Raw genomic sequence first — 11,274 nt, forward strand, 5'->3', positions numbered from 1 at the left:
CAGATGTAGAAGGGGGATGGGGTAAATGCTTGAAGGTTTAGCTAGCCATAACAATGCAGAAGTGTGGGAACTCAAGGACATTGTCTGATAAGCTTTTGGCAGGCTGAGGAGCCAGAGAGAAGAGCCCACGTTTTGCTCTAATTGTGGAATGTGATTTATGACAGCTTTTGAGGGGTGGGAATTGCAACTTGTTACTTTGTATCTGGGGGGAGGGAATCTGTCTTGGGTTCAACTATATCAGGGCTTTTCAACTAGTGGTACGGGTACCACTTGTGGTACATTGGCACCTGGCAGGTGGTACACGACCATCCTACAAAAGCGGTAGCGGGGGAGGGGAATGAGCTGAACTGGTGGCAGCACTGTACAAGCCTGAGCGAGAGATGGCTGGAGCTGTAGGGCTGTCAGGGCTCAGCGGAAGCACCAGGATCAGCACCAAGCTCCAACTGTTCCTGGTACTTCTGCTGAGCCCAGAGGAAGTGCCAATCAGCTGGAATGTTGCAGCATCTCCAGGGTCTTATGATTTACATTCAGATGCTTGGCAACTGATTCATATTTATGACGGTCACAGTGTTCCAGGGTCATGTGAAGTGACCAAAACCTGCTGCAACCACCCAGCAAGGGGGTGGGGATAAAAACCAAACACCTCCCCCACCCCCACCCCTGCTGCCAATCCTCAACAGAAAGGCTCACAACAATGAAAACCTCAGACAGAAGGAAAAGCGCCACTGGGCAGGCAGGCAGGTGTCTTGCTCAGCTGTGGCTTGGGGGGCACTTTTTTCAGTGCCATTGTAACTTCGAACAGTCACTAGGTGAACTGTTGTAAGTCGAGGACTATCTGTGCTTCATCACTTTTTTCCTTTTTGAGGGGGGTCAAGTTTTTGACACCTTGCTAGGTGACTGGTGGTACTCGGATTGGTTCAAAATTGGGAAAGGAGTCCGGCAAGGCTGTATACTGTCGCCCTGCCTATTTAACTTATATGCAGAGCACATCATGAGAAAGGCAGGGTTAGATGAATCAAAGTTGGAATTAAGATTGCCGGAAGAAATATCAACAACCTAAGATACGCAGATGATACCACTCTAATGGCAGAAAGTGAAGAAGAACTAAAGAGCCTCTTGTTGCAGGTGAAGAAGGAGAGTGCAAAACTTGGGTTGAAACTTAACATTAAGAAAACCAAGATCATGGCATCTGGCCCTCTCAATTCCTGGCAAATAGATGGGGAAGAAATGGAGGTAGTGACAGATTTTATTTTCCTGGGCTCCAAGATCACTGCAGATGGGGACTGTAGCCAAGAAATTAAAAGACGCTTGCTCCTGGGGAGGAAAGCCATGGCAAATCTAGACAGCACACTAAAAAGCAGAGACATCACCCTGTCAACAAAAGTGTGTATAGTCAAGGCTATGGTCTTCCCAGTTGCAATGTATGGCAGTGAAAGTTGGACCATAAGAAAGGCTGAGCGCCAAAGAATTGAGGCCTTTGAACTGTGGTGCTGGAGAAGACTCCTGCGAGTCCCTTGGACTGCAAGGCGATCAAACCGGTCAGTCCTAGAGGAGATCAATCCTGACTGCTCTTTAGAAGGCCAGATCCTGAAGCTAAAACTCAAATACTTTGGCCACCTAATGAGAAGGAAGGACTCACTCCCAGAATGCTGGGAAAGATTGAGGGCAATAGAAGAAGGGGACGACAGAGAATGAGGTGGCTGGATGGAGTCACTGAAGCAGTAGGCGTGAGCTTAAATGGACTCCAGAAGATGGTAGAGGACAGGAAGGTCTGGAGGAACGTTGTCCATAGGGTCGTGATGGGTCGGACACGACTTCGCAGCTAACAAAAAGTGGTACAATGGGTGAAAAGGTTGAAAAGCCCTGAACTATATAAGTGCCAATACTTTGTTTCCTGAATAAAATGTTCTTTGAGGAAGAAATTCTTGCCTTGAAGTTCTTTTAATTGGTTTCATCTTTTGGAATCATGACATTCGTGCTATCTGAAGCAGAATATCCAGATTCAGCCACAGCTTTGTTCCATACAGTATTAACCATATGAACTCTAAAACTTCCTCCTTCCGTTATGTATTCAAGATGGACAGTGATTAATATTTATATGTTACTTATATGCAAGGGTGTAGGTCTATGCATATGTTGTATATAGTATGTTTAAATGTCTGTTATGTACGTGTACACTTTGAGAGCAAGCAATTAAATTTCATTTTTAATGTGTGCCATTGTGCCCACAGTAAAAAAAATGACAATAAAGGTTATCTATCTATCATCTGTCTGTCTATCTATCTATCTATCTATCTATCTATCTATCTATCTATCTATCTATCATCTATCTATCTATCTATCTATCTATCTACCTACCTATCTATCTACCTACCTACCTACCTACCTACCTGCCTGTTTGGGAATTAATATTTATAATTATTAAATATGTATAATAGATACCTTTTGGTAAGCTTGAGCCCTGCACAAGTAAGGTCTTACATCTAATGGATCAACCCGAATGGCTTCAGTGAACCGTAGAATAGCATCAAAATACTGATCTGAATGCAACATTGTAATCAATCCAATATTTATATAAGGTGTTGTAAGATTCCTAAAACAGAAACAAAATTGTATAAATATTACATTTTGTAGCAAGTTATTTCATAGAATTTATTGACTTCAAGCAAATATATGTAAGTTTTACAAAAAGTGTTTCTGTCACAAAACCAATGCTATCTCCTTTCATTTTCACCCTTATTCCTAAAGAACAAGAAAAACATCATGTCTACTATTGTAGAAAAATAAGTTCATAGTCAAAGAGAATGGGTAACAACATTTGTAGTAGAAAATGGCAGAATTTTCTGTTGTATTAAGAGTGCTTTGGGGTTAGGCATATACATACTTAATAAAATAGAAAAGAATACAAGACTCATTTTATGTAGTTACCATTACTATATTTCTGTAAATTTCAGGAGTAACAAGTGATACTATATTAGAGGGTGCTACCTGATTATGCATTTTTAAATTTGTAGAAAAAAAACCTAATGTTTCTGATGGGTGTTTATGAAAGAGATTCAGTGCCTTAAATTATCGTGGGATATGTTGTTTTTGCAACTGGTTTGTATGACTAACTGCTACATTAAATAGTGAGTAGTTAAGAAAAGAGAAGAAGCCAGTAAAAATACCTGTCCAAAGCAATTGCATTTTCAAAATCACAGATGGCCAGGGGCCACTGTTTCAATTCTGCATACAAGATCCCGCGATGAAGGTAAGCACCAATATTGTCATATTTGTGATTGAGAAGGACTGTAAGACAAGAATATCCTAAATGTTCACCTGTTAAATGTGCCTTTAAATCCAGCTTTAATAAATCCTGTTTTAATAAATTAATCTGGAGGAGGCATTCCTTTTCCCAGATCAATTGAAGAAAGCATCATCAAGGCAATGTTACATAATGTATGTGAAATCATTAAACAAATGTTATTTGCACTGTGCATTGCAGAAATAACACAAATACTGCCAATTGCATCACAATGTTTTTGTGTAAAGGAAGTAAAACATAGTAGAATTTAGTCTGTTCCATGAAAAATCTACTGCACCAAAGTCTGGTAAACTGAAGTTTCACTTATATGTTTTAATAATATTCTTCAAATTAATTTGCTCTCCTCCTCCCCAAGATGGCTGCTGTATAATAAGATTTTTGAATAACTTTCACATTCCCTGTAAGGAAACATGGTGTGTTTTGGGATGGTGAAGTGCTTTCATTTGATTTACATTAATACTGGACTTTCACCACAGGGTTTTTGTATTTGCAGGGGTTTTTTAATTTTTCTTTTAATCTTGGATTGAAATATCCAGAAAATATCTTTCCTGTTTCCTCCTGCTTCAGTGCTCTGTTCCCTGATCAAGTTGCACAGAGCAACAATGTATCATATTATAAACAATCAAGAGTGACTAAAATCTGAGAAAAGATTTTCTGGTAACATGCAACTTTTATCTGAAGGGGTTTTTTTTGAACAGTCTGATGAGATGATAATGGCCATGAAAAATATGCAAAGGTATGTAGCTTTAGATAAGCTAGGTTCACAAAATGACTCTGATGTGAAAGTTGCAGACCAAAGAAATATAGACCCCACAGATGAAGAACTAACCCAACCAATCACATATGCCTCTTTGAAGCTAAAGCCTATATTATTTCACAATACTAGTAACTTAACTAAAGGGAGAAATGAAAAATGTTTTTTTCCTAGGAGGACTGAGGGAGATTAGAGAATGAATTTATTACACTTAACTGGAAACCACTTCTATCTGGACTGTGTTGGGAAAATAGACCTACTTTGGAGACTGAATTTATTATATTTAATTAGACAAAATTTGATAAGAGATACCATTAAGGAACAAACTTAATAGTTGATCCAGGATCAATTACTCTTGATTTTTGGGATGATAGATAAGATGCCATGGCAAATTTTGTACAAGTTGATTACAATAACAATTGGTAACAGAGGGTTTTGAAATTTTTACCTTGTCTTTTTTATTATTGTTGTTCTTCCTGTTAACTAATTTCTCATTAATATAGTATATAGATGTCAGGTCAATAATTTGCAAATAGATTTAAAATGGGGGGGCTGTTTTGCAAGGAGTGGGAACCAGTATTTTGGTAATGTATTAATCAGTATTCATTTGGGGGGGATAATGTATACATGTGTTGGGCTGGGTTATTTTTCTTTTTAATACACTTTTTTAAAAAAATCTTCACTGTGTTTTTAGTTTTTGTTTTTTTTTTAAATTTTGGGGGAATTTTGTATTTTAACTTCCTTCTGAATAAAATAAAAATAGATTTAAAAAGTTAATTTGCTCTTCACTGATCTAGTAGAAGTTTCAAGATTTTAATAATCTTGAATTTGAGTTTCAAAAAAATAATAATTCAAAAGGTGAAAAATAATATTTTACTATATACAAGAACCTTAAATCATATTCATGTTGACTGAAGTCCCAATTATAAAATAGCTCACCAATATTTGAAGCAGAATCTAGTAATATCTAAAAGTGTCCTTTCATCTTTTTGCATACAGGTGTGGACTATTAGAAATCACCTGAGACTATTAGATCACCTGAGTGATCTGCACTATGGCAGCAAAATGGTTTTTGGCCTTGTATAAATCAATTTTTTTATATATGTTCATATAAAATTGTTTTGTTTGGGGAGAATTGTATTATCAACTTTTATGTATGTGGCTTCAAGCAAGGGTTGACTCCTGGCCATTGTCTGGACAAATTCTTATGGTTTTCTTAGCAAGATTTCAAAAGTGGTTTCCAGTTGCCTGCTTTGGTAGTTTGCCATTGCCTCTAGGGCTGAGAGACTAGCCCAAGTCACACAGCTGGCTTTGTGCCTCAGGCTGGACGAGATCCCACCAAATTGGCCCTCATATGAACTGTTAAAATATCATATTGACTGGCTCTCATATCAACTGTGAGAAGTGTATAACAACTCAGTATATATTTCAGACAAACTGCATAGATAATATACATGTTAGTGTTACTTTATTTAAATAAATAATATATGGGATCTTGTGAACAAACAAGCAACTATTAGGAATAATTAGATAGACAAGATATAATTAAGAGTTCTGTAATTTCAATTCAAAATTGCATATACAAGCAAAAATATATTTTTAAAAATGAATGAAATATTTTTCTCACAATTATTAGAAAACAAATTCACTGAAACAAATATTTTTTTCATAAATGCAATTCATATTTTCATGAAAATCAAAGTAGTAATACCAGAAACACTTAGGTCCTGTAGGGATTGTTTTGGATCAATTTTCCTCAAAATGCAACCTCTGTAATAGAATGCAATCCAGTTACGGGGATTCAAATGAATTGCAGCAGATAAATCTTCAGCTGCATTTTTATATTGCTCTTCCTTAATATATATTCTGCCTCTGTAGGTTCTGGAAAGAAAGTTCACAAGTAAATTTCTGTCATACTTACAGTATTTATCTCTCTGGTGCTTAGATGCATGAATAGCCTTACTACCTAAATGTATTGTTTATAATTTCCAGTTGCATCATTATTTCCAAGCCAATATACTTAAAACTTTAAAAAGTCAGCAAGATTTTAACAAATATCTGATCTAATGAAACAACTACGTATTTCTTTAAGAATTAAATTTTTAAATATAAATTTATATTTAAAAAATGTATAGTTTTTATTTTTAATTTGTTAAATTTGTTAAATTTATTTGCCGCCTATCTCATTGTGGGGTTATTCTAGGCAGCTTATAACAATAAAAAGGAAGAAATGAAAAGAGTATAAACAGAGATAAAATAATAGAACAATAAAATAAACAATGGAAAAGAACATGAGAAAAGTTTAATATGATAACAAAAAAGATGGATGGATGGGACTTCCGATTTGCCATCATGACCGTCGTGGATGCTGTAAGGTGAGCTCCATCTTCCACGTTTGATTTTGCACCGCTGGAGGACCCTGGAAAGGGTCAAAAGTCACCCTGAAGGGGCAATAAGCAAGGAGGGGATCCCTACTTGATACCAGGAGCGCAGTAGCCTTTCCACTTGATCTGGGGCAGCCCTCCAAACCAGCGGACAAAGTACAGGCCATAGAAATACGGCCCGTCAATAGGCTGCAGACAGCCAAAGTCAAACTTACCACCAGGCACTTCTAAAGCAACACAGATGAGACTGGGTGAAATCTGAACCTCTCTTCAATCCTAACTTTCTTTTCTATCTGCATAAGATGGCCAAAGTATTTTCTCCCTTGTGGAGAGAGGGAAGGGAAATTCTATCCCACCCTCTAAGAGCAGCGGAGACTGACTATTCAGGGGAGTTTAAAACGCTGAAAGAATAACCTTATTTTAACTGGATTTATATCTTTTTAAAATTTGGGAACCAAAAGATTTCTTATCCCTACTGAAGATTTGGGTTTTTACTTACAAAAAAGAAGTAAAATTGGAAAAAGAATTATAAAAAGTTTGGACTTAAAGAACCTTAAATGGCATTGGTGACATCTTGCGGCTAAATCTGATACTACAACCTGTTATTGTCTAAAAGAAACTTGGCCTAGACTACAGATAAGACTCCTTCAACCTTGGCAGATATCAACTGTGAAAAGCTCAGCTGTTTTCCTTCTAAAAAGCTAGAAGAAATTTTTTCCCAAAAAACCTCTTATATAATTAAAGTATAAAAGAAACAATAGCTATCCCAGTCACTTCCATGAAGGCAAATATACTTGTGTGTTCATTGACTGCTGATATACTTTATACTGATATTTTATATTTCCAAGTCACCATATAAGTTTAACTATACAATAATAATTGTTAGTTCAAACTTTCATTCAAGACATTCTAGGATGTGCCTCATGTCATTCCCATACTCACGTGCTCCACAAAATCCTCCCTATTTCATCCACACTTCATCCAAAAACACAGGAAGAGCTTTACCATTCAATTTTGGTCTGCCCTTTACAGTTCATTGCATTTCTCCTAACAGGCTAGAACCATGCCTATTTTATATTCTCATCTGGGAATTGTTAACTTATTTCAAATATTCCATCAAATGTATTATTTCTGTTTCCCAGCAAATTACTTAGTAGTGCCATGTTTATGAGTTGCTAAATTAAGATTCAATTGTTTTCAGGTTTCCATTTTGGTGAGAATAGTTTCATTTTCCTTAAATCCCACCAAAGACTAGTTAGATTATTTTTATCCCACTTAGGAGCATTCCTAACTGCTTCTTTTAATGACCAGGAGGAATATGTAATAGATCATCTTTTTAAGGGTTCATTTTGTGGGTAACACAGCTCCTACTCTATTGAATAAAGTAGTACAGGACAAGATTAATTTATTTTGGGAGTCAAAACAGATGAAAAATTCAGAGGATTAAAATAGAATCTTAGATGATGAGAAGCTTTTTCTGAACATTTTCCTCATCTTATTTACTTATTTATTTTTCATTAAGAGAGGGTGCAAACTTAGGAAGGGACTTATTAGTAATCCAACATCTTCAATGAAGTCCAGAATCCTAATATGTTTTGAGGTTTTCACAGATGTTTATAGTTTAAAAAAATAGCTAAATGTATTTGCCACAAGATAAACTTCATATTTGTTTGATATCATTCATACAGGATATACTGTAAGCCTAACCCTAACCTGCTAGTCAAATAAAAATATCTTTAAACCTATTTTACAAGTCCCTAAACTTGCAGAGATGAAGAGGAGGGAGTTAATTTGCAAACAATTAAATAGGACATTGTATTAGATACCTGTAGAGGTGTAGTTTAGAAATAAACTACAAATATTTCAAATAAAATATAATTTGTGCTTACCTTGCCTCTGCATGTTTTGGATCTTTTTTAATCACAATTGTAAAATCATTCATAGCTACAGCCCAATTTGATTTGTTAAAATAATATATTCCATGTTTCATATGTGCATCAACATTTTGGGGATCATAATAAAGGCACTAAATTGATTAAAAAATACAAACAACACTTGATAAAGTTTACTCTTATTTTAATATTCATCTGAATTCTAAATAATGCAAATAACATTCATTTTTAAAAGGTAATAAATAACTGCTTTTAATGAATCAGCTTCTAAGTTTTTGATTTGTTTTCTGCCTGAAGCAGCAGAGATGTTGATGTTGTACATATTTTCTTGCCAGTAAATCCCTTTGTGTATTGTGACTTTTTACTTCTGAATATAAACATATAAAATTGCATTACAACAATATTACAATGCTGACATTACAGTGCTTTTGAATAATTTACTTTGTTCTGAATGTAACAAGACTGGATAAGCTCTAGCATCAGCAGACATCTGTGCAATTGCCTGCATTGCTGAACTACCCCCTTGTTGTCTCCAGCTGTTCTGTACCAGCCTGCTACCGGCCCTGCAGAAAAGGCAGGGACAACCCCTTTACAAGAAGGCAAGAGGCTGGAACTAAGCCTGCCAAATTTATTAACATAAAACAGCAAACAGAACAAAGAGAGCAAACACGAACCATGAAACAGGAGCTATTCAAACGGTTGCCTTCAGCAAACCAGCCCTCCCACACATTCCCCTTTTAAACAGTTCAGGGCATGGCTTCTCTCTGCCTCCTTCCGAGGTGCCCCATTGCCTTCCTCTGTTTACTCCTGATTGACTGCCTCCTGCGTCGGGCATCCTTGAACAGGGCCAGCTGTGGGTCATCTTCATCCACGCTGTCAGGCTCACACAGCTGGGTCTGCGTCGTGACCAGATGGGAGGGGCCTGGCTGAGGGCTCTGCGGAGCCTCAATATTATTCTCAGCAAGCTCTCCAACACCCCCCTCCTCCTCCTCTGAATCGTCCGACCCAACTGCCGAACCCACAGGCTGACCCTGAATCACAACACCAGCAGGTGATGATAGCCCATTGCTCATTTGATTATTCAGCAGCTTAGGAGCACTATTGCAAGGAGGAAACTCCAAAGCCAATTGATCAAGGAGCTACTCAGGAGAACAGGGAAGAGACTGCTGAGTCTCTGAAAGTTACTGGAAGAAAAGTGGAAGCTGCATTGCTTCCCTCACCATCAGGAATTCCCTCAGCTAGCTTTTCACTATCCTACAGGAATAGAATACCCAGCCATCTAAAGCAGATATGCTAATATGAAGGGAGGAAGTTTCATTGCTTCTTCTTTTGTTGCAAGAAAATTGATAAAAGTGATCTGGGTTTTATTCACAGAAGGTGTGGGTGAATGGCTTCATCTGCCTGTGCAGCTCCTCCCACAACACATATGGCTTCTCCATTTTGGCTAACTTTTTGTAAAAGAAATGATGACATGGTATAATATCTCATATGTTGCTCATCTGAGATGGCATTTACTTACATTTAAGAACTGCTAAAGACCAGATGATTTTTACTATGTCCTGATATATAAAACCATAGAAGTCAAAAAGGGTATATTTACTTGTTCACATTACTGTACCTGGATGGAAATCTCGGGGTTAGGATATACAGTATCAAGGTTTCCCAAAGTGGTTCATGCTGACCCCCAAAAGATTGATAAAACTATTGTTGTTGTTGTTTGTTATACTACTAGAGTAGCATTTATTACATTGTTTTCATATAATTAATGTTTGGAGATTGAAATTAATTCTTTATTTGTTTTATTTATTTATTAGATTTTTATCCCACCTTTATTACTTTATAAGTAACTCAAGGAATTCCCCCCAAAAGATACTCTACCTAAATTGTCTTCCTCATGCCAAGCAATTTTCACAAATATAGAAAGAAAATTCCTGGGCGATCTAACTGCCCTGGCTTGGAAAGCAACTTGGCAAATAAAGAAAGAGAGTGTCAGATTTAAAAAATAGAAGATTTGACCTTTTAGAGGGGGCATTATATGTCTAAATACTTGTTTGAATAAGATTAAAAGAACAGATGGCCCTTAGATATAATTGGACTTTTATAATGAAAGATATGATTTAGAATTAAGATAGCATTTTTTTCTATCTTTTTTGATATGGAAAATATGAAGATAGGAGGATTGATTTGAATAAAACTTTTAGCTACGGTACATAAATATAATTAATATTGAGAAAATCATAACTGATAAAGATATTTCAAATACTGATGGAAAATCAAACCTTAACAAGAGCATAAAAAACAGGATATTTATTAATGAATTGACATTATTGCTTTATGAGTTGATATTATTATTTGTATATTAGTAAAATATGATGAGGGGAAAATGGAAAAAATATGGAGAAGAAAGAAGGATCAGGAAAAAAAATACTGGATTGTGTAATATTGAAAAGATTTCTATTGAGAAGTTAATCTTAAATATTTGAACCCAAACAACATATTGTTTACTAAGCACTAAAGACTGTAATTTTTAAAAATTAATAAAACTCTTATAAAAAAATAAAAAATATGTGGATTTCAGAGCTATTGTTACCACTGTTGAAAAAATGAAGAAATGTTCTTTTAATTAATTCTTTTGGTGCATACTTTTAGTCATGCAATTCTTTAAGTCCTGGTCAATATATAATGAAATTAAAGGTAATAATGCATACCTTTGAATAATCTTCCATTGCCAGTATTAACTCACCCTCTTCTTCATGGACTTCACCTCTCTTGTAATATATTTCAGGATCTGTGGGTCTATATCTCAGTGCCAAAGTGTAATTTATCATTGCCAAGTGATTTTTCCCCTGTTTTCTATATATCTGAGCTCTCGACAAATAAGCATCTACAAATTCAAAATAGAAAAATATCTTAAATATTAATGGAATTTAATATTATTCA

The 11,274-nt window shown here is 35.9% G+C and overlaps 1 protein-coding gene across 1 annotated transcript in view; it reads right to left on the reverse strand.

Moving 5' to 3' along the window:
• TTC6 (tetratricopeptide repeat domain 6) overlaps positions 1-8,432 on the reverse strand; it is a gene marked incomplete at both ends in the record, with an annotated part of 44,318 nt that extends 35,886 nt beyond the window's left edge. Inside the window, 5 exons of the mRNA XM_081324375.1 lie at positions 2,391-2,394; positions 2,443-2,593; positions 3,168-3,288; positions 5,770-5,939; positions 8,332-8,432. Coding sequence (XP_081180501.1) covers positions 2,391-2,394; positions 2,443-2,593; positions 3,168-3,288; positions 5,770-5,939; positions 8,332-8,432 — 547 coding nt within the window. The remainder of the gene's footprint in view (positions 1-2,390; positions 2,395-2,442; positions 2,594-3,167; positions 3,289-5,769; positions 5,940-8,331) is intronic.
• Between the last annotated feature and the right edge of the window lie 2,842 nt (positions 8,433-11,274).

This window comes from Vipera berus, assembly GCF_964194415.1.
Source record: "Vipera berus genome assembly, chromosome: 1".
Taxonomy (NCBI): domain Eukaryota; kingdom Metazoa; phylum Chordata; class Lepidosauria; order Squamata; family Viperidae; genus Vipera; species Vipera berus.